General features: G+C 46.8%; 1 protein-coding gene across 4 annotated transcripts in view; it reads left to right on the top strand.

Annotated features, from left to right (window-relative positions):
* Window positions 1-23,172, top strand: part of MYO7A (myosin VIIA) — an 86,178-nt gene that overhangs the window by 28,085 nt on the left and 34,921 nt on the right. For 2 of the 4 annotated variants that reach the window (XM_032203813.1, XM_032203795.1), the window contains exons 3-17: window positions 2,457-2,570; window positions 3,886-4,038; window positions 6,630-6,647; window positions 9,508-9,692; window positions 10,217-10,338; window positions 12,048-12,190; window positions 12,280-12,393; window positions 13,483-13,636; window positions 14,147-14,223; window positions 15,127-15,246; window positions 15,968-16,110; window positions 16,361-16,571; window positions 17,074-17,209; window positions 17,695-17,801; window positions 19,884-19,940. In XM_032203813.1, the coding sequence (XP_032059704.1) occupies window positions 2,457-2,570; window positions 3,886-4,038; window positions 6,630-6,647; window positions 9,508-9,692; window positions 10,217-10,338; window positions 12,048-12,190; window positions 12,280-12,393; window positions 13,483-13,636; window positions 14,147-14,223; window positions 15,127-15,246; window positions 15,968-16,110; window positions 16,361-16,571; window positions 17,074-17,209; window positions 17,695-17,801; window positions 19,884-19,940 (1,854 nt within the window). The remainder of the gene's footprint in view (window positions 1-2,456; window positions 2,571-3,885; window positions 4,039-6,629; window positions 6,648-9,507; window positions 9,693-10,216; window positions 10,339-12,047; window positions 12,191-12,279; window positions 12,394-13,482; window positions 13,637-14,146; window positions 14,224-15,126; window positions 15,247-15,967; window positions 16,111-16,360; window positions 16,572-17,073; window positions 17,210-17,694; window positions 17,802-19,883; window positions 19,941-23,172) is intronic. The other 2 variants (XM_032203821.1, XM_032203804.1) reach the window with 1 other exon arrangement.

The following is a 23,172-nucleotide window of genomic DNA, read 5'->3' as shown; positions in this document are numbered from 1 at the left end:
CCAGTTTGAAATCCACCTCACTCTCTGGTGGGACCCTCATGCTGCTTGTGCCAGCTCCTCTCGCCTTCCTCCTGAGCCTTTGCGACCCCTCGTCCTGAGCGTTATCGCTCCCCCATGGTGCAACGTCGTTGTCTTTGCCCTTCGAAGCTCCTCCTAAAGATCTTCATCCAAAATCGAGACGACCTCTTTGTGCACCCCTCCTGGTGCCCCCTCTTCTTGCACCTCTGGTTGGCTGTCCTTGCCTTTAGGGTGCAAGGTCCTGAGCGCAGGATCTGCCCCAGAGCACTTGGAAGGTCTCTAGCACCTAGAAGATGCTTTGAGGAGGAAGAGTTGGGCCATGTCGATATTGTAAAGAGGTTGGTGGGAGTCTCACTGCTCTGTTGTGTGTTTTGGAAAACAAACATCAGGCCAGGCATGAGGAAGGTTATGCAACTTATGAGCCCGTCCACTGGAGCTGAATCACCCTGATTTGCCCTAAAATCCCCAGAACATTTGCTGTTGTTTGGGCTGATCCAAAAGCGATTGCATCAACAGAAGGAGTGTAACTGATTTCCATGGGTTTTATATCAAATTCATTAAAGTGGGGGAATGAAATTAAGTCAGAAGCCTTAATGAGTGATGTTATTTTTCAACATCAGGCCTTTCTGAGCTTACCAGCTTAGCCCATCCCATAAGACTTGCTTTTTTTGCTTAAAACTACTTGCTTAAGTATTAAGAACTACATTTTAATGTGTTTAGAAAGAGCATTCTGAGGGAACTAGCACGTTGTGCATTAGGCAGGCAAAGCACAGGAGTTATCCTGGGCGTGGTACAGAAGCAATTTACTTTGGGGATAGCAAACATTAAAAAAAGCAGCATTACAATTTTTGTTTTCTTGATGTAGAGCCTTTTTCACACAGCTGCTGAGGTGTCAGAAGGGCTCTCTGCTGAGCGGGGACTGAGCTCCCCACCTCTTCTCTTGCTGACACCTTGATCAAGTTACCCACACTGTGCATGAATTTGCCCAGCTCTGCAGGTAGGATAAAAGCATTGAGTGCTCTGCAATGCTTTCAGAGTCTTAGATCAAAGGAGCTGAGAAATAAATATTAATATAAGTTGATTTATAATGGATCTGCACATGACACTGCATTCATGTGTGTTTTTTTTTAATCCTTTTCCATCGAGTTATAGGATGTGAGATAAGACAGCTAACAAGAAAAAGATCTGAATATTATATTTTTAATGAGTTGTGCGAAGATATTTATTACATCTCTGTAGCATGGCCTTCTGAGGAAAAGGGAACACAGACAAAGGCTCCTCAGCTACATGTAAGCAGCATGACTTTGTTAAACAGCTTCCAAGCATGGAGCCTACTACAAAATGGCTGGGGACTCCTCGTGTGTAGCATTTCTCCGTGTGTTGGTCCCTGGGTATAGCCTTACACCCCAGTGGCATTCCCCAGTTAACATCTATCTGAAGTCCTGGGGAGTGGTGACTTGAAAGAAGTGTGCTTGACCATTTTTGTATCTCTCTACGTCTCCAATTCCCACTGCCCAGAGTGGGGCTGAAGGTTGTTCATCAGCCTACGGTGTCAAAACAAATCCATAAATATTCTGTCCACGGAAAAAGGTTGGTAGTGGCTGCTCACAGAGCTTATAGGAGTGTACATTCAGAGGGATCCTTCCTGCTGTTTGCTCTTCTTGTTGTTTGCAAAGATGCCTGATGATAATTTAACCAGGTAGCTCCCAGCTGGAGTTCCTCATCACGTTGGAATTAGAGGTGGAAAATAATTCTGCCTTGTTTCAGAGAATCCTGCTCAGGACTTTGGTTTTGGGTTATTTCAGGTTTTGCTCTTGGACTGAGGAAAAAAGTAAATAATTCTTTAAACCCTTTTTGCATTCGAGTAATTTAATACCCGCAGAGCTGATGAGCGGGACTGGCAGAGGTCTGTAGGATCACCAGTGACACGGAGTGGGTGGATAGGGGTTAACTGCTTGCTCCGTCTCCCAAAACAAAAACAAAGAGGTCTCAAATGAAAGAGGTGGCACGTTTGAAACTCAAAAGGACACCGCTTTTCATTCTACTTGTCACTAAACTTTTCCTTTGATGTTTTGGATGCTAAAAGTTTGCAGGGCTTCAGGAAGGGACCAGCACACTCCCAGCAGATACAGCCCACCAAGCAGCATCACGTGCAAGGAGCCCACCTGCAAATTGCTGCCTCTGGGAGACCTCCAGAGGAAGGATCCCTGCCTCTCCCATATTTTCTCATCCCCTTTTAGCTGGGTAAAAACCGACGCTGCTCCCACCCTGCTGCTCTACCTCCCAGTGCCTGTTTGGGGAGAAGGGGTGGTGTGATTTGCAAAGGAAGTCACTTGTCTTGTAGCAATGTTTTACTTGGAAAACTTCAGCATCTTCTATCCCAAGGGATGTTGAGCCTTCTGCAGCACCAGGTGTCACTGTCCTCTCTTTGGTTGCAGGGGGATTATGTGTGGATGGACCTCAAAACCGGCCGGGAATTCGATGTCCCCATTGGAGCGGTGGTTAAGCTGTGTGACTCCGGACAGATCCAAGTTGTGGACGATGAAGGCAACGTACGTATAAAGGGTTGTGGTTGGGCTTTTCAGCTCTATGTCTGGTGCATGCACGAGCCCCAGGTAGGATTAAAAGCATGATCTCAGGTGCTATTTGAAAGCAAAACTCAATTCGTATCTCATTAAAGATGATGGGATTCACTCCATTAGTACCAGTGGATGTTGGAACAGGGCCACAGCTTTGGAGACAGTCCCAGCTCTAAACCAAACTCCTGCCAAGGAAAACACAGGCTAAAAATAAAATAAAATGAAATGGGGGAAGAGTTTTCAAAGGCTGGGGAGGAACAACCCATAACACCAAAAGGAGACAACATTCTGATTCAAACACGGTTAACAGATCTAATTTTGCTCATTTCCAATATTTCCAGAAATAAGAGGAAGGATGCTCATGATGAAAGTGTCATGATGGTTTTAGAAATATCCTTAGAAATCAACTGTAAAGACGAGATAACGTTGTGTTCCTCTTTCTGTGGCCGTACTGGGAGTGAAATCGTGAGAAGCTTCTTGAGTATAATGATGACAGAGAGCCTCCAAAACACACATGGGTAGGGCTTTGAGAGAAACCACCTCCAGCTGTTGTTCCTCTGTTGTATCCATTCCTTCCTGATCCCCTGCCAATACGGGACATGCCCAAAGACAATTTCTCCCTCAGTTTCCCACCTCTACCTCTGAAAGTGGTTGATATGATAAAGGAACATCTCTATCACAAGCAGAGGGTGAACTGAGGAGGTTTCCTGTCCCTTATCATTCTTTATCCCATCTGAGGTAACTGTGAATGCTCTCCTTCCCTTCAAGAATGGCAGAGAGAAGCTTTGGTTCAGACGGATCCTTGTGTCCAATTTGCAGTGGCTTTTGGAGCCCTTTAGAAGTGACCCATCTAAATGGCTTTCAGTCAATAAAAGTGCAATTTACCACTCCTGTACACCTCTCTCTAGTTTTCTAAAACATCTTTTCACTGCTTAGCAGTATTTTGTGGCAGAGGGCTAACCAGTGATGTGGAAATGTAGTAGTGTGAAGGGATGAACAGACTGGTGTTTGTTAAAAACTCCCCTGATGCGCTGGATGCCCACGCTGCCCTGGATTGTGTTCCTGCCAGGATGGCTAATGTCATGTGTCTCTTGCTGCTCCAGTAAACCAAAAAATGTTTTCCTTCTTCTGCTCTGCATCTTTCAAATGAGCCTCTGTCATGCTCTGGGGATAGGAGCTGTGGTCTGCGTGCTCTTCCATGCATGTTCTCCCACCTGGTCCCTCTGCCTGGGGTGGACCTTTCCTTTCTTCCTGTGACTTATCTTTCTCTGCCCTCATTCTCTTCCAGGAGCACTGGATTTCCCCGCAGAATGCCAGCCACATCAAGCCCATGCACCCCACCTCCATCCACGGGGTGGAGGACATGATCCGCCTGGGGGACCTGAACGAGGCGGGCATCCTCAGGAACCTGCTGATCCGCTACCGGGAGCATCTCATCTATGTAAGTGTCCTCCCCGCATCCACCTCTTCCTCTGCACCTCATCCCCAGCTCTTCTTAGCTCTGGGGAGGGATCCCTGATTCAGATAAGTTGGGTTTCTAGGACCAAAATGATGGAGGGCTTCTGCCTCAATGTGATGTCCTTCTGTAGAGGAGACATTGCAAGGTTTGTGGATGCCCCACTGCAAACTGAAGACCCCATGCCTTAAGAAATGGGCAAAGTCCATCCTACCTCTCTACATAGCCCCTGTAGAAGTTTTTGGGACACACAAGTTTATGCACGCACAATAAGCAGTTTAACCCAGGCCACGTGCAGGCTGTAGTAATCCTAAAGCCTTTGGTGACCACGAACTTGATGAGGTCTTGCTGTGTTCTCCCACTGAACCATTAACTCATTCAGCCCAGGTGGGTGAAGGCAGCAACTGCTGGAGGTGCAAGGGATGGAGGATGGAGGCATCCAGAAATCAAGGGGGCAGAACTGAAGAGTATGTGTGCTTGCCAGTAGCAAAGGTGCTCAAACAGCCTATACAAATATGGAAAATTTGGTATTTTTTGAGCTCCTGCTATGCCTTCAAAGGCTTTTGGGGATCTAACTTTTAAAAGGCTCTAGAGATTACAAGATTTTCAGGCCAGAAGGAATTGTAATACAGTCTGACCTACTAGACAGCATAAACTAACAGACCATATACATTATTCTATGTATCGTCTGCTTGTTCTGCTTGTTGTCCAGTGCTTTTTGAAAGGATGGTTTTGCTTTTGAGCTGGGCAGTGGTGGAGAACCCATCACTTGGTTATAAAGGCTGTTCAAATGGCTGACCACCTCCCCCTGGCTCTGGCTCTACAAAATGCATTTTTTTTTTCTTTCATGTGTGAATTTCAGCTCTAGAGGAAGGGGACACAGCTACTGAAAAGGCAACTTAGATATCACAGAAAAGGTTAGGTTGGAAGGGAAGCTGGGGTTTGGAGGACTACAGTCCTCCAAAGGCATGCAAGCATGTCCAGCTTCAAAGTTTGATGTAACCCTCATGTGGATAACTAAATTCAGGCATCCTGAACGCTACCCAGAATGTACAGATAGACATTAATTTGCAGGTGATTGGCTTATTAAGTGAACATGTATTTATCCATTGAGCTTCACCCCTTTTCCTCTTGTTTATGGGCACCCTGCAGTGACACGAAGTGGAATTCCACAGCTCTCACTTGCCCTGGGGAGAAACTGGATATTTTTTGGATATTTTTTCAGTGGTGTCCCCGTGTCTCTCCTGGGGGTCCCTGTGTCATCAGGCAAGTGTCTGTTGCCTCGCTAAGTGACGAGAGGTCCCCAGATAAGATTTCACGTGTGTAGTGTCAGATTGCCTGCAGATAAAACTTCCTCCTTCACAAAGGCTCTGAGCTCTAAGCTATTCATGGGCCCCCGGGGGGATTATGAACACAAATGAGCACTGGGCAGAGTGTTGTTTGGCAGAATTATCCTCTATACAAATACCTGAAAGGAGGCTGTGGGGAGCTGGGGGTCGGCCTCTGCTCACAGGGAACCAGGGCCAGGAGCAGAGGGAACGGCCTCGAGTTGTGCCAGGGGAGGCTCAGGTTGGCAATGAGGAGACATTTCTGCTCAGCAAGAGCGGTCAGGCCTTGGGACGGGTTGCCCAGGGAGGTGGGGGAGTCCCCGTCCCTGGGGGTGTTCAAGGAGGGGTTGGACATGGTGCTTGGGGACAGGGTTTGGTGATGACATTGGTGGTAGGGGGATGGTTGGAGCAGGTGATCTTGGAGGTCTTTTCCAACCTTAATGATTTTCTGATTCTATGAAATGCATCCTTGGAGAGAAGCACCTCCAAACAGCTCATTTTCACACCCAAGTCTTTTAGCAGCCATTCCTTTACAAGATTCCTCTGTTACAACCATTCCTAAGGCCAACCAGCTCTGTGGCCTTAGCCACTTGCAATTCCATCACAGAGGTCCCAGGTTTCTGTGCTTTGATTGCTCTGCACCACTGATGGCTTTGGAGGGGCAGCCCATGATCCTGGGGCCCACAGAGCAGTTAATTCAATCTCAAAATCAGAATAACACTCTCAAAATGACATAGAGCACATATAGCTTGAAAGAGAGGCACAAAACCTCATCCCTGTCTGCGTGTGGGTTGTTGGAGGATCAGGAACCCAACCTTAGGTCTCATCTTTTGAAAGTTGTGGAGTAAATTGGTGCCAGGCATGATAAATATTGATGGCAGTTTTGCAGAACCAAGATACCATATGGATGCCATGTGTGTAGGGATACACAGTCCTCTGAGAAGGTGTTTTGTTTTGTTTTTGTTTGTTTGTTTGTTTTGGTTTTTGTTTTTCCCTGAGTTATAATTTGTTCTGTCTTAAAGACGTTGATGTTCAATGTGACTTTGCCTTCACTGCCTGATAGGATTGCTAAGCCTTTTGAGTGAAGGATGACTTTCGCAGCAGGTCTTCTGTCCACCTTGTTTCCTCATCCCTTTATCTTTATGGAGAGTGTGATTCTGCTCTAATAACACGTTTTTATATTTTATATAAAATAATTTTATATAATATAACTTTCCTTTTTCTCCTCCCTCACGTTTTACTCGTAAGACAAACTGCGGCGGGAGGGTAAGTACTGACTCGTGGAGCTGTCACCGGTAACCACTGCCATGCCATCCACTGGATCACTTCTTTCTGTTCCCCATCGTGGCATGCTCCTTTAATTTGCACTACCATTGCTGCTGCTTCACGAATGCACTGACAGCATCATGCCATTTGCTGCAGAGCTTGGCCCTTGTGGTGAGGTTGTGACACCTTCCCAGAGCTGGAAAGTGTGGTGTTGGGTGGTTAACGCCTTAAGTGCTTCTCAGTGATGACCTCAATGTGGAAGAAATTAACTTCTGCATCAAAATGTGAAAAACTTCAATGAGGGTTTGTTGTCCATGCCTTGGTTTTCATGCACTGGGAGAAACCATGCTGAATATTGAGGGTATTTGGTGGGAGTTTGGACTCTGAGCAAGGTTAAATCTCTTTATCTGGAGGTGAAAGCAATGCCTGCTGCTGCTTTCTTGTTGCCAAAATGCAGTAATGTTTGGTAGAGCTTTAACCCCATAAAAATCCAGAGGAAGTCAGCCACAGCGCTCTGAGTAGTGAGGGAAGCAGGCTCAGAAAGGATTTTGTTTAGGGCTACTTGCAATGTAGGTCATGCAGGCAGCAATGCATTTGCACTGAGATGTGGTTTCTGATGTAAGTGGTCAGCAGAGCCTCTGCCTTTCGGTAGAGTTTGATTTTCCCCAGGCAGAGAGGCTTTGCTCTCACCCAACAATAGAAACCAAAGAGGTAATATATCCTTAGAGGTGCCCTTTGGCCCCTCGTCAGCAAAGCAGACAGAGTTTTGCATGCTGTCAGCTACGAGAAGTGGGCAAACTGTGAGTATTCATCAACCAGGAATGACCTGGGACAGCAAGCAATAGCATGAGAGCTTGTGCTGACAAAGTCTTTTGGAGATCACAAGGGAAGGGTCAGCGAGAGCATCCAGAAAACATTCCTGCAACTAATGGTTAACTCCCCTAATAGGCTCACCGGCTGCATTTGGGGCAGGGCAGGCCAATGTGGCTGAAACACGGGATTTCAGAGACTTCTGCGGAGTCCATTTTTTTGGAGAAGATGCTCCGGGAAAATTAGAAATACTCCTTAAATTAATTTGGTCATAAAATATGAAGAGGAAAAGAGTCTCACAAGTCTCTCACCCAGGACTAGAAGGGAACGCAGGGGTCACTGGGATTCTTGGTGTCAAAAAAAAACACTCAGGAACTGAGCACAGCCCTTCTCTGAGCTTTACATTTGCCTGCAGAAAGCTGCTCAGGGACTTCATGAGCTTCTCCTAATATCCAGTCTATATTATTTCACAGCCAATTTCCACCTTTTGTATTTGTGACAACTGTGTCCTTGAGCTTAAAGAGTTTTTTTTTTTTCTTTCCTGCCATGTAACCCGCTATTACAGACAGGGCTATTATTTCCTCTGTGAATTTAAACCTCACCTAGGCTGAACAGAAAATTGTTAATTTTCTCTGGCGTTGGCTGCGAAGTGACAGCCTGGGAGGGCTTTCAGCATCCCTCCCATAGGACACAATTGCCACCTACTGGCTGTCTTTTAGGAAGCCACAGCTGATGGAGATGTAGATGAGTGTAGATGATGCAAAAGAAGTTATCATCTAACCCCACTCAGGCCATTTCCATCATGACTGAGAGGAAAATAACAGGCTATACAGGGAGCAACTCAACCTGGGGCTGCCAGGTTCTCCCCTCCCACCAGCACTGGTAGTTATTTCGCTGTCTTCTGAAGCTCAGATTTGCTTTATCCATCAGCAAGTTTGAGATATGCACAAAAAGAGGAGCAGCCAGCAGAGCATGGAGAGACAGTCTTCAGGGTTCACGAGCATCATTGCCTGAGACACTTTGGTTCTTTCTGCCAAAGGCTTATTTTTGGGTTCAGATCATGCAGCTGAAAAGTTGTGAGATGTTTTTTATGTTGGGATGATGTTTATTTTTCCTGGATGAGCCTTCATTCTACTGTCCTTGGTTAGCCCAAGGTGGAGACCTGTTGTCTTGCTTGCTCTAGGCAACAACTTTTAGATGGATGAAGTTGGGGAAGGACATCCCAACTCTCATCCTTCAGCTTGGGATGTGGCCAAACCTCCCAAAATCAGGGCTGCATCTGAGTGAGATGGCAAAGACCATGAGTCCTTTGGTGAGAGGCTTGAGAGAAATGTCTCTGGGAAGGGCAGAAATGAATGAGGTTCAAAGAGTTTTGGTGCCTGAGGCCCAGGACAGCTTTGTTCATTTGAGTGCCACGGAGAACACAGGATGGACAAAAGTCCATTTCAAAAATAACTCAGAAGTAGCCAAGAAGGGATGTGTCAGGACTTTGTGGGCCATCCCCGTGTCTCAGGACAAGGTTTAAATTGCAGCATGGAGAGGTTCAGTCAGACAGAGATGGTAGTGGAGAATGGAAGTTTAACAAAAGGGTTTAGCTGTGAATATTTAAAAACAGGTTAAGCAGACCTCTGTCAGGAACAGTTTAGATCCAGCAGGTCCTGGTTTGAGGGCAGTGGTCTCCAGGCCCTTTTCATCCCTGGTTTCTCATGCAGTGCACGAGGTATGTGTGGATGTGTGCTGGCTCTGGGGATATTTTTGCAGCTACGGTTGACTTGGAACCCTGAAGCTTAACTGAGGAACATCTGAAGTATGAATTGTCTTGAATCCATTTTGTGCATGAGCAGGAATGAATATGAGCTGATTTATGTAGCTTGGGACTTCTCTTCCAGTTTTGCTCCACGCTCCACCCTGCAAGCATTTTTGACTTAAACATCACCTTTCATCCAGCTTTTTTTTTTCTTTTTACTGGCTTTCACACTCCATCCAAGCTGCCAAAACCTCTCAGCCATGCCTCACCGTCCCCATAAACCTCCATGTGCTTCTCCTCCAGACATACACCGGCTCCATACTGGTGGCAGTAAACCCCTACCAGCTCCTACCCATCTACTCACCGGAGCAGATACGCCTGTACACCAACAAGAAGATCGGGGAGATGCCACCACACATCTTTGCAATTGCTGACAACTGCTACTTCAACATGCAGCGCAACAACAAGGACCAGTGCTGCATCATAAGGTGAGCTGGTGGCTTTCCAAATGAGCCATATCCTGGGAAAAGCTGCTGGTTGGTGGGGAACGGCGCATGAAACATAATCAGAAGTTAGAAGGAGGCATTAGGTCTTCCATCCACATGTTCACAGTGTTTCACAGTGCATTTTGGCAGCTCAAAACTTGTGGTGAAGCTGCCCCATGGGACCAGCCACCCATGGACCACAAGCTCAAAGTATGGTGAATGCACCTGGAAGTGCTTCCTGTCCTTCTTGGTGCTGATCTCATGATGGTATTTGCTGGAGAAACCCAAACCCAAACAAAAATTTGGCCGTGTGAATTGGAAAGTAAGTCTGTATCGTGGCTGGAAGCTGTCCTGTAGTGTGTCCTACCATTTGGATACAACCAGCCTTTGGGATGCTGGAAGCTCATCCTTAGTGGCTTGTCCTGCTCACGCTAACAAGAGGTTCAGAGACATCAGAGACAGAGAGAGGGACATCAGCAGGGATGCAGCAGGGCTTTCACTGACCTCAGTTTCTGTTGTCTTTGAAGCGGTGAGTCTGGAGCTGGGAAAACAGAAAGCACAAAACTGATTCTGCAGTTCCTGGCGGCAATCAGTGGCCAGCACTCCTGGATTGAGCAGCAGGTCCTGGAGGCAAACCCCATCTTGGAAGGTGAGGCTTCAGATGATGGAGGTATTTTTCTGAGTCTAAAAAAAATTAAAATTTTTTTAAAAAAGAACAGATTCGAGAAACACAGAATATGGACAAATATAAGTCAATGTTTGTTGCATTTTGAGTTTGAAAAAGCAACAAATTCAAAAAAATCAAAAGCAACAATGCAAGCATTTATTAAATTTCATGCCTTTCCATCTGAATTTATTTTTGACAATAAAATTATCTTCTGATACAGACTTACAATTTTTGCATGAATATTTTAACAACCATTGTTGAAAATGGAACATTTCATCTGACCTAAGATTTTTAATTTTTGATTAATTTAAAAAACAAAAAATATGTTCTTTTCCATATAAACTGGGATATTTTTTTCCCAAATTTCAAAACAGAAACATGAATTTTGCCAAACTATCTGTGTAGTCAGGGATTTCAAAAACGCTGATCAGCAAATACACAAAGCTCTTTTGAAAAAATCAGACCACCTCCTCCCGTGCTGGAATTACAACTGCATGCAGAGCACATGAATGCTTTGTTTAAATAATTAATTTGGGGTTTATTTGATCATGATCGCAAAAATCTTATTCCTGTTCTTTGCTCTGGTTCAGCAGAACATGCGATTAAACTGACCAGAGCATCACTGCCTACAGACCTTGTACTGGCAGTACACAATAGCACACCCCACCATTTCCTTCCAGGGCCAGAGAACGGCAGCAGAATGCAGAAAAAAAATAAAAAAAAAAATAAAAAAAAAAAATTAAGACAGCTCAAGAAAGAACCTGGTAACAAGAATCAGCTTGTTGCCCTTAATGGGCACATCAGCAAGCTGTTCCTGTAAAGACCAGCCCCACTATTTTAATTGGATGCCTGCACATTAAATAGGTGATCTGAGCCTCCCAGCATAATGCAGAATGGGTCCTTTACATTTATTCAGAAAGAGCATCATTTTCTTCCTCTCTTTCTTAAAGAACAACGGCATTTTTACTCCCCCTGCTACTCAAAGCGAGCAGTGTTTGCTTGGTAAGTAGCCCCCCATAGGAATCAATGGAAATATGAAGATCCTAACAGTTTCCATGAATAATGCTGGAAGCAAGTCAGCAGCTGAGCTCTCCCTCTCCACACTCCTCTGCCGGAGCATCCTTCAGTCCAGGCACAAAACAGGCTGGCATTGCAAAGCCCTGTGCTGTGTGGCAGGCACGGGGGGGCTGAACATGCACTTTATCATGCTGCGACCCAGGGGAAGAGAGCTCTTGTATTTCCGATGCATCTCCAGCGCCGATAATGTACATAAATGCCAGGGTTATAATAATAAAATATAAATGCAAGGGCATGATGCTCCTGCAAGCAGCCCGCACCCACTCGAAGGATGGAGCTTGCAGGGTGAGGTCTCCCTCTGGAGGCTGGCTTAGTCCTGTTCCACCTGCCTGTATTTCATCCCAAATACTGCTACCCAAATCATGGCCCTTTTTCCTCAATAAACTCACCCAGTTCCCTTGCCTCATTCTTGATGCTCCTCTCCCTATTTCTGAGGACAGTTATCTGTGGTATATCCCATCTCTGCACGCTGAAACTGAGTCACATAAATGACAGAGTAAGGTGTTGGGGCTATTTTTTTGCCTCTGTTGTTCAGTTGTTTTCTCCCCAGGACACCAGAGCCACGACCATCCTGTGTCAGGCCGTCTCTGACCCGTTGCAATTCCTCCCCGCAGCTTTCGGGAACGCCAAGACGATCCGCAACGACAACTCCAGCCGGTTTGGGAAGTACATCGACATCCACTTCAACAAGCGGGGAGCCATCGAGGGGGCAAAGATAGAGCAGTACCTGCTGGAGAAGTCCCGTGTCTGCCGGCAGGTGAGGTGACAAATCTGCCCAGCACGGCCCTCGCCCTTCGTGGTGACATTAGGGTCACCGAGCTAACGATGGTGGCTCTTCTCCCCCAGGCCCAGGACGAGAGGAACTACCACGTGTTTTACTGCATGCTGAGAGGAATGACAGTGGAGCAGAAGAAGAAGCTGGGTCTTGGGAAAGCCACGGATTACAACTACCTGGCGATGGTGAGAGCGCAGCGGAGCAGCAGTTTGGGAGCTTATTAGCAAGGGTGGGAGAAATGCGAGGTCTTCCTCATGGAAGTTAGGACCTCTTCCTGATTAGGACCTTCCTGAGCCTTAGTCACAGGTAGGGGGATTTCTTTGTCCTACCACTTCAAACCTCAAAGGCAGACAGCAAACCCTTAGCCTGCGTAAAACAAGTTCTTTCCACTGCTCCTGTGAAATGGGATGCAGGCATGGATGGTTTGGGTGGGTTTTGCCCAAGCCACTTGCTTAGAAATAGCCTGGGTGTTAGATACAGCTCAGTGCTCTTACAGAAAAGACAAAAGGGGCTGAGCGTGTGTTTGGATGATGTGTTCTCATCACCATCATCCAGCCCCACTCCCTCCATACCCATGTCACCAGCCAGCAGGACTGGTAGCATCAGCTGTCATTAAGTCTGGCCCATCGTCAGCAAGAAATCACTGAAAACCTCCAACACGTTTCCTTTTGGCTTTTTATCCTCACATCAACGAGTTTTTTCTCTGATTGATTCTCTCCAGTTCTTAAAGGGGATCTATAAGAAAGAGGGAGAGAGGGTCTTTATCAGGGAGTGGAGTCATAGGACAAGGAGTAATGGTTTTAAACTATGAGAGGGCAGGTTTAGATTGGAGATAAGGAAGAAATTCTGCCCTCTGAGGGTGCTTAGGACCTGGCCCAGGCTGCCCAGAGGAGCTGGGGGTGCCCCAGCCCTGGCAGTGCCCAAGGCCAGGCTGGATGGGGCTGGGAGCAGGCTGAGCTGGGGACAGGGGGCCCTCACCATGGCAGGGCTTGGAGCTGGATAACCCTTAATTCCAACTCAAACCATGCTGTGGTTGTAGGCAGACACAAATTGGCTCAGGACAGCAGGACAGTGCAGGTCACAAGGCTGAACACCAAAGGGCAGAGCCAGACCTACAAGTTCATCATCATCTTTTGCTAATTTATTCCTTACCCAAAACACCTGCGGAATTAGGAGGGGAATTCAGCAAAGCCCTAAGAGCTTAGGGTCACCCCGCCAGTGCCAGACACACTTGGCTTCACCCCGCACACCCTGTGGCCTCCTTGCCTCCCCAGGGTAACTGCACGACCTGCGACGGCAGGGATGACAGCAAGGAGTACGCCAACATCCGCTCTGCCATGAAGGTCCTCATGTTCACCGACACGGAGAACTGGGAGATCTCCAAGCTGCTGGCTGCCATCCTGCACATGGGGAACCTGCAGTACGAAGGTGAGAGGACAAAATTCAAAGATAAGTTCAAAGATATTGCGTTTTCTCCTTATTTTCCAAGGGGAGAAAGGGCCAAGCTTAGGGGCTGTATCCATCCCACCTGCCGTGATGCTGGGCTAAGGGAGGTTGAATAGGGTCAGGGGATGTTCAGTAGAGCCAGGAGAGACTAATGGGGCATTTGAGAAGGGTCTGGGTGATCAGATAGCCCTTTGTAAAGGTACCAGATCTCTCTGTCATCAGAAGTGACGTGGTGATATAAAGGCCTCTCTGGAAAACAGAAGCCTACAGCACTTACATGCTAGAAATATTTCACCCCATAAGTCATTTAGGGTGGCCCGCAGAGCAGAATGCAGCCACACAAACTTCTCCTTTCTGATGGCCAGATTTTGTCTGGCCACCAGGAGGAAGCAACGAAGGCAGGAGGCTGAGGAACCCTTTCTCTCAGCCCACCAACCTCCCACAGAGCTGCCTCCCTTGCTGACTGCTTTCCCCATCCCTCTCTCCCCCCAGCCCGGACCTACGACAACCTGGATGCCTGCGAGGTCGTCCAGTCGGCATCACTGATCACCGCGGCATCGTTGCTGGAGGTCAGTGGCTCTGTGGTGTTGGTGTCCCCTTTTTGGCTTATCCCCACACTCCCAGGGTTGGGGCAAGGCTTGGAAAGCCTCACCTGATGCAGGCACTCTGCCCTGCCAGCTGCAGGAGTCTTAAAAGCCCTGGCTAAGCCATACTTGGCCCTGCTCTGGTAGCATGAAGGTGGTCATCTCCCTCTGAGCTTCCCTTCACACCAGTGGAGAGGAACTGTTGCTTTGATGGCACATCGTCCTAAAAAGGATGTCCAAAATAGTTTAGTTCCTAAAACAGCCTCTGTCTCTTGCTGATGTAAAGGAAGCTCATTACAGCAGCTGAGACAGAGGCGTCCAGCTCTCTGTGTGCAGCAGGTGAGGTGAGATGTCCCTCACCCAAACCACCATGGAGTGGCTGGCGCACTTTTCAGTGTCCTCCCCAGCATGGGACAGGGCTCCCCAGGGACACCAGCTTGCCACCATGGGCTCTGTTGATCCCAGAGTCTTACCCTGGCCATCTGCAGGCTGTTTTCTCTTCTGCAGACTTTATGAGCTGGGTGTTTCCGTGGCCTGACCTTAAAAGCACAAAAAGGGGTCACCAGGATGCAAAGCTACATGGTGCTGGTGGGCTTTGCAGGCTTTGCTTTTTCATCTCCACTCCCCATGCCTCATTAACTTCTCTCACTAAGCCAGAAGAACACTTCCCATAGTAAAACACTGCACAAACATATATTAATTAGTCTCTCTGAAAGTGCCTGTGACATCACTTATTTTCCCTGTACAGCTAAGTAAAGCCACTTAACCTCCAGCCCTAGGGGTCTGTGCAGTTTTTTCCAGCCACTCATGCCAAGACTACTAGCCCAGGCTGTTGTGAGGGTCTCATGTTATAATATCAGCAGGTTTTTTTGGTGGTGCCTTTGCCAGGTTGACCCTCAGGATGTGATGAACTGCCTCACCAGCCGGACAATAATCACCAGGGGCGAGACCGTGTCTACCCCTCTAAGCATGGAACAAGCCCTGGATGTGAGGGACGCTTTTGTAAAGGTAAACCTTAGGGCATTGCCTTCTGTCCCTGTTGATGTGATGAAGAGATCTGCCAGTTTTGAGACCAGAGCATCCACTGCATGGGAAAACTGTCTTGCATGGGGTCTGTGTGAGCTAAAATCACCAGGTGGCTTTAAATTTGTGTTGGCTCTGGGATGTGCAAAGAGCTGAGATAGAAGGAAATCTATATAGCCTGGTCCTCAGAGGATTTTCTGTCAGGACTTGAGCCTGTCCATACTCAAAGGTGACCTGTCAAAGGAGCCAGCATCATAAAACGACCTTGCCCCAGCTTCTGGAAGATGTTGCAGCTTGAGCTCCATGATTAGGTCCTCATCAATCAGAGTAGGTCTTCCAACACTGCAACACCCACACCTGAATTTCAGGATTTGGGTGTTTTTACAGAAGTGGAATTATACCAATAAATAAAGCGTGGTAATAAGGTTTAGAGGAAGCACATAGGGAAGAATCTCATTTTGGGATTTTGCTTTGGGTTGTCTTTAATCTAGGCTTTCAGGTCCATTGTCCTTCATCTACACAGTGCCTCAAGCAGCTTCAAACCAAAACAAGAGTCTGGCATAGCCTTCCTGTTGGTCAGTGTGTGTCCCTGGGGGCAGTCCAGTGCTTTAGGGGGGTCTGTGCCACTATGGGTGAAGCGGTGCTGCTCACTAGCAGGACAAAGTGCTAACCTGTCTCAATGAGCTCCATCTCTGGGACATTGCAGGGAATTTATGGGCGGCTTTTCGTGTGGATCGTGGAGAAGATCAACGCTGCGATTTACAGACCTCCTTCCCAGGAACTCAAAAGTGTCAGGAGATCCATCGGCCTCCTTGATATATTTGGCTTTGAGAACTTCACTGTGAACAGGTATGGAGTCTGTGAAGCAGAACTATGTCTTAACCCTCCTTTACTACCCCAAGCTCACCCCTCTACATGTATAATTTCCGTGACATCATTTTGGGGGAGAAAAACAGACTAGCTGGACCACTATGGTAATTTTTAGCCTATAGTCACCTTACTGAACAGTTGACAAAGTCTGAGGACATTGCTTCAAGTGTTGGAGAAAGATAGATTTTGTTGGATCTAAACCGACCTTTCCTTGTCCTTCCTTCCACAGTTTTGAGCAGCTTTGCATCAACTTTGCGAATGAGAACCTGCAGCAGTTTTTTGTGCGTCACGTCTTCAAACTAGAGCAGGAAGAGTACAACCTGGAGAACATCAACTGGCAGCACATCGAGTTCACTGATAACCAGGATGCCTTGGACATGATTGCCATCAAGCCCATGAACATCATCTCCCTCATTGATGAGGAGAGCAAGTTCCCCAAGGTGTGTTTTGGGAGCTGCCCTCTTTCCAGTGACTCCCCTATTTTTACCCTCTTTACATTTGCAGGTTGCACCCCTATGAGAGGTCTGGTCAGCCCCAAATCAGCAGCCAAGGAAGATGTAACACACATTTGATATAACACACATTCATCTGTTGGTTACCTATTCGTAGCTCCTATTACCCCATCAGTACCACAGTCAAGCTTAAAAGAAATCAGAATTTCTGATGGAATAATACACCTGTAAGGGGCTCTAGAACAGACTCTGACTGAAAATTTAAGAAAAAATAAAAGTTAAATATACTCCCTCTGGACTATTTTGAATACAGCACAACACACCACAGAAATCTGTTTTTCTGTACTTGAGTTATCCCCTCCGACATATCTCTTGTCAAAATACATACACATTGCCCCCTGAGGAAAAAAGAGAAATGCACTATTGATTGGAAAATGAGTGTCATGGGACAAACCCTGATTAAACGTCAGATGTTTTCCTGTGTGCACAGGGGACAGACGGCACGATGTTACACAAGCTGAACTCCCAGCACAAGCTGAACACCAACTATATACCTCCAAAGAACAACTACGAAACCCAGTTTGGTATTAACCACTTTGCTGGAATTGTTTACTACGAGACAAAAGGTACGGGATGGCTCCTGGGCACTGCAGGTCTCAGGGGATGCTCAGGGGAAGGTGAGCTGCTGCTGTGATGGAGCAGAGCAGAGTGGCAGCCTGTAGTAGTGTCAGTGTGCTCCATTTCTGGCTGTAATCCCTTGGCCTTTCAGCAGTGCCCATGAGCTGCAGAAAATTATGCTCTGTTGCTTGTGTGTCCCCTGGACAGAATTGCTGTGCTTTGCACCACGTGCATTTTTTTACCCAGTCTCTGTCTTCCTTCTCTTGGTCTGTCTTTCTCTTCCCACTCCACCGTTTCTGTTCAGCTTTTCCTGATGAAATTTACCCAGGTCCTGGATAAATTTCCTGGGTCCCTGCAATCCTGATGGCATGGGACCCTCATTATCTCCCCAAGGGGAGCCAGTAGCCCTGTGACCCAGAGGCTGCGTGCTGGTCACATGCTGGCCGTGTCGCCCTGTGTCATGGACCTATGTGTTGTCCCATTATTCCTCCAGGTTTCTTGGAGAAAAACAGGGACACACTGCATGGAGACATCATTCAGCTGGTGCATTCCTCAAAAAACAAGTTCATCAAGCAGATCTTCCAAGCAGACGTGGCGATGGTAATGCAAGCAGAGGGCGGGAGAAGGTCTTTGTTCACAGGGAGGAGTTTCCTTGGAAGGGGGGAGAAATTGCAGAGTCAGATTGCTCTGATGCTCTTTGGGGTGTTTCAAACCTGTTACCATGAGCCAATAACCCAAAACTGTGAATGTGGTGGGTGTCACAGGTACGACCACCCTTCACACCGTGCAGTTTGTGAAATGTTGTTTCTTGCTGTGCTTGCTCTTCTACCAGTTGTATAGGAACAAGAACAAAAAGCTTTGTGATTGTAGAGATCTGAGAGAGAAAGAGCCAGCCCTTCCTGATGAATACTCCAGATCTGCATGTAGTAGAGGGAGAAATGAAAACCAAACAGATGTTCTGAATGAGCTGTAGGTACAACACCAAAAGGATGCTGGGATAAGATTTTCCAAAGCAACCAAGTTTTTTAGTGGTTGGAGCCCTGTTTCCAAGCCAATGCCACTGATGGTCCAAGGGACTTGGGGACTTTCAAGAGTGCCAAACAGACTTATGTGCTGAGCTCCTTTGACTATTAAGGCAAAGAAATATTTAAATTCACAAGAAATTTCTTAAAATAGGCTACAGGCAGTTTTGCAAGCCTTATTCAAAACCCGTAGGCACTCAGCCTTGCTCCCTTTGAAACGAATTATCAATATCCTTCTGACTACATTAGGGATGAGATGAGGTCTATCAGCTCCCATCAAGCAACCAATTCCTATAACAATCCCAGTGGGTTCGGAGCTGTCCCCAGATGTGGTGATCCCGTTGAACCAGACACTAACTCCTTTAGCATCAGTGATGCCATTCCCTTTGCTTTTTATTGCTTATTCCTCGCCGCTTTTTATTTTCAACGCAAGCTTTGCAGTTCACCTTGGAAATAATTTCTTGCTTGTTTGGGCAGAGCAGAGATGCGCTCTGGGGAGCTGAGGACAGGAAGCTCTCAGGATTGCCTAATTTTACAGAACTCATTGTGGGGACTCTTATCAAGCTGTCCTTTGGCAGTATGTCACAGTAAAATTGAGATGTCCACCTGTATAGGACCTCAGAACTGAGACCTTTTAAAACATCAGAGCACTTTTGGGGGATAACCCTTTTCTCTTATACTTTCAGTCACCGTGCTGTCATTAAGCACCTTCAGAATCTGTCCTGAATGGTGCTCCCTGTGCCTTGATGCTTTAATGATCTCTGCTTTTCTTACTTGAAGGAGGGATTTGTAACGTGTCTGATATGGAGCCAGAAGAGAAGTAAAGGTTCTGTCCCAGCTCCCCTAATCATGCACCGTGTTAGCTGAACATGTTAAGAGAGAGCATAAATCCTTTTTCCCTAAACACCATGAAAACAAAACCATTTAGACAACTAGGAGCTGACATAGGGCAAAGGTGATTTTACCACTGTTTTCCACCAACATTGCTTTGAACAATGTTGAGTAAAACAATAGATTCAGTGGGAATTATCCATGGTTCCCCTGAGGAACCTGCCAGCAGGGTCTGACAGCACTGATTGCTCCAGAAACAGGTAGAAGGAGCAGGGGAGATGGAAATTGAAGATGAGAGATTGGTCAAGGGAAAATCAGAGATCAAGTTGGGTGCTTTCCCCTCAGTGAAAGTTTCATTTCTGCAGAAGCTGTCTGACTAAAATTAGGGGAGAAAGCGGGCAATTTCTTTAGGATTTTTGTGATAATTTGTTTGTTTTTTCTGGTATACTCCAATCTGGTCAAAGGAGAGCAAGAATGTGCAAGTGAGAGGAGTGGGGTTGGCTGACCCTGGATGGATAGCTAGTGAGGTTAAAAGACAGAAAGGAGATGTTTCCAAGAAGTAAGAGCTGGATAGTGGAGGTTCCCTCAGCTTCAGGGATATGAATCTGGAGAGAGATGGGAAAAGCCAGGAGGGGGATAGCCAAAAATCTAAGAATTAGCACATTTTATTCATGGGATGTTTTAACAGCTGCACCTCCAAGACTAACAATGTCAGGCTCCCATTTCGGTTATTCCTTCTTTTCACTATTTGCTCTTCTCTGTCTCTGTTCGTTTTGTTGTTTTTGTTTTTGTTTTGTATGTTTTTTTGTTTTACCTGTGCTTCACGTAGTTTCTCTGTGGCTATGCATCCAGCACTTTTGGCCAGTCGCCCACACCCACACCAAAGGTAAACTGAATACATGAGTTTCTCTGTTGTATATTCACCTCTCCTTGGTGAGGACTGTGCTTTTCTCATGTTGGTTTATTGCTCGCCCTGTGTTATTTGTAGAGGATCCATTTCAAGTGATTGGCGTGATGGAGAGCATTTTTAGGGCTTGTTGAGTAGCTACGGAAGTATGTGCCATGTATTTGTGAGATTCAACTCAAGAGTTTTGTAATGATGGGAGTTTGGTTTGGATAAAATCAGAACCAGCCCGAGACAAACTTTTGTTTTTGTTATTCTGATATTTGAGTCATTTTAATTAACTTCAGATTGATCATCTACAGGAAATGGGTGTAATTTATCGTGCTGCCACCATTGGCTGCAGTGGGACATTAATCCTCAAAGCAGCTGCAAATCCAGCCCTGTTTTGCACTTTTGGGGACAGAAATCTGATGGCTCTGGTGCAAAGAGTGACTCTTGAATTGCATTTCTGTGTTGCTTGGAAATGCTGTCGGTCTCCAGGGTATTTCATGACTTGTAAGAACTCAGATCCAAGCCTTCAAAGGCACAATTAATATCAAACTTTGGCATGCTCATCCCAGCAGGCTCTTGGCACATCTTTTCGGTCTTCTCTGTTGCACCTCATCTCATGACTGGTTCTGATGGCTTTCCAAACCTTTCTTGCTAGATGTTTGGCCATAAGGCTAGAGAATTGTGTGCTAAAGGGTTTGTGACGTTAGCTTTGTGACTCTGCCCACATGGCCACGACAATCCCCTGGTAGCCAAGGGATTCTGCTGGAGATGGACTTGACTTCCTAAATTCAGATCTTTGCATGGGCTAAATTTCAACCCTTCTTACCTCTGCATTGTCTCAGGGTGCTTGGATTTGGAATTCCAATGAGGGCGACCTGACCCAAAACAACCCCAAGCCATTCGTTCCAGAGCTGAACTCCTTCCCCTCCATATCACAGCCTCAGGGTGTTTGGATAGCAGCATCTCACTGGGCCTTGCTCTAGGATTGTAGCAATGCCCCACACCAAAAAAGAAAATCCTTCCTTAATTAAGACACGGTGAAATGAAGCACAGGAGAGAATTGTGCAAAATCTGTCAGAAATTCTCATGCCAGTCTTTTTCTCTGATGACAACAGGAGGCAGAGGGAAATTGGACAAGTAACACTGATTATTTCTAAAAGTTCTTGTCATGACTGTTCTTAATATAGCCTCAAGTTTTGTAAGTTTTCTAGTGAATAATAATTGGTCATATTTGTTAGGCACTGAGGCAAGGGTAGAACTGCTAGGCCAAAGGAGACGTTCCATCAGTGAGTTGTATAAAATAGGGATTTAGCCCCAAATAGTGACGCTTGGCACTGTTATCCATCCAGTGTCAGATTTGTATCTCAGGACACTTTCCAGGCTGCACATCCTTGGGGACAGAGACCGTCTCTTCACCAAATGCCACCACAGAAACTGCTGTGAGGGGGCCTCAACTTTCAGTGCTCACCTGGAGGCCACCCCAGTGACATTTCCCTCAGCAAACAGTGAGCATTGGAGTCCTCAGACTTCAGAAAAAAAAGGTTGACAAGTATAGTGTCCTATTGGCATGGCTCAGGACTGCAATCCACCATTCAACAATCCTAAAGAGGTGAGGAGAAGTTCCATTGCCCAGAGCCCACCTTCATCCACTGACTATACAGGGTGCAGCTGGGCTGAACTGGTTTTTGCTTTCCCAGCCCTAAATCAGTACCTAAGTATGTCTAAGACATCCAAGGGAGGAGTCAGAATAGGTCCCTGGACATTTTACAGCCTCACAGAGATGCTGGGAAGCGTCCTGGTGGGATCCCCCTGGGGATCTCAAGCACCCTGTTCCAGGGGAATGTCCCCTTGTGTCCTGCTGCTGATGTCCTGCCTTGACTTTTTGTATTTTTGTGCTTTGTATTTTTGTATTTATGCTACTGCAAGCAGCCACATGTCTCTGCACCTCTAAAGCCAGGCTGAGGTGCCAAAAAGAAGCGGCACTGAAGCATGTCTGAATTTCATGCTGGGCTGCACGTCTTTCTGAACTTCTCTTCTGAGACGATGCTTCCCTGTGAATCTTATAATTCTATTTTTTTTTTGTCTTATTTTTCTCTTTTTTTATTTTTATTTTTGTCCTTTGATGCTGAGTGATAACTCAGTGCCCCAATCCAGGTTACGGCACCTGTGGATGCTGCTCCTCCTTCCCCGTGACACACAGGTCTCATCCTCCTTGGGCTCTGTATGGACACTGATGAAGAGAGTGTCTCTGTCCCCAAAATATTGCAGTCTCTGTAAACTTCTATTTCCAGTGCCTCGTTAGGCCATGTTGGTGGGCTGTTCTGCTCCTTTTTCTGGCTGTTTTGTTGAAATAAGAGGTGTGATTCTCAGGTGAGGCGGGAGGAACGCTGGCTTCAGCGCTGGCATCCTGTCCAAGCAGGAGGAGGCTGGTGTGAGACTCCTGAGGTTTCATGGCACAGCTGAGAGCCTGGTTGGTGCCCATGGGGAATGATCTGTGTGCAAGTGTCAGGCCCAGGGATGGAAGGGAAGAGCCCTCCATTCACCTCCCAGGTCTATGCGAATGGATGGGGTGGTGCAGGAGCTGAGACCTCTCTGCTGATTTGGATAGGAGACAAATTGTGGCCAGATTCTGGCCAGGAAGACACTTCTGGCCGGTGTCCCTTCCCTCCTGCCCTTCCCATCTAAAGGTTCTCAGGGTAAGGATGGAGATGACACCATTTTACCAGAGCTGGGTGTATGCAAGGCCCCAGGAAGGCAGGACCTGCTGTCTGGGAGCAAACAGCTCTCACTTTCCCATGTAGGAGCCCCTGGTACAAAGTTTTGCATCCTTTCTACCACGACAGCTGAAAAATGACCTCTCCCAGCCAAGCACAAACCTGCAAACCTGACAAACAGGCAGCTGCTTCCACCTTCCAGCCCCGCTCCTGTGTCTGTCACTGCTTCTTGTGACTGTCCTTCCTCATGCCTTAGGGGTGACCCCCTGCACAGAATTAGCTAAGTGGTAAGAAAACATTAATCGACGCTATCCAAACTAAGATTCTTGCTGAAACAGCCCGTTCCCCATCAAATCCGTGACAAAACGTGAACACCAGGCTCTACAGCACATTGCAGGCAGCAGCTGCATCCATTAATTACCTTAGATTCGTTAACAGTTTGTCCTTTAGGGGAGGATTTTGCTGGGGGAGATCACCGATAGCCCCGCGAGCTCTCTTGGCCAAGAGGG

The sequence above is a fragment of the Aythya fuligula genome, chromosome 1 (assembly GCF_009819795.1).
Source record: "Aythya fuligula isolate bAytFul2 chromosome 1, bAytFul2.pri, whole genome shotgun sequence".
Taxonomy (NCBI): domain Eukaryota; kingdom Metazoa; phylum Chordata; class Aves; order Anseriformes; family Anatidae; genus Aythya; species Aythya fuligula.
The sequence above is the reverse complement of the archived record's forward strand: the minus strand, read 5'-3'. Positions and strand labels throughout refer to the sequence as shown.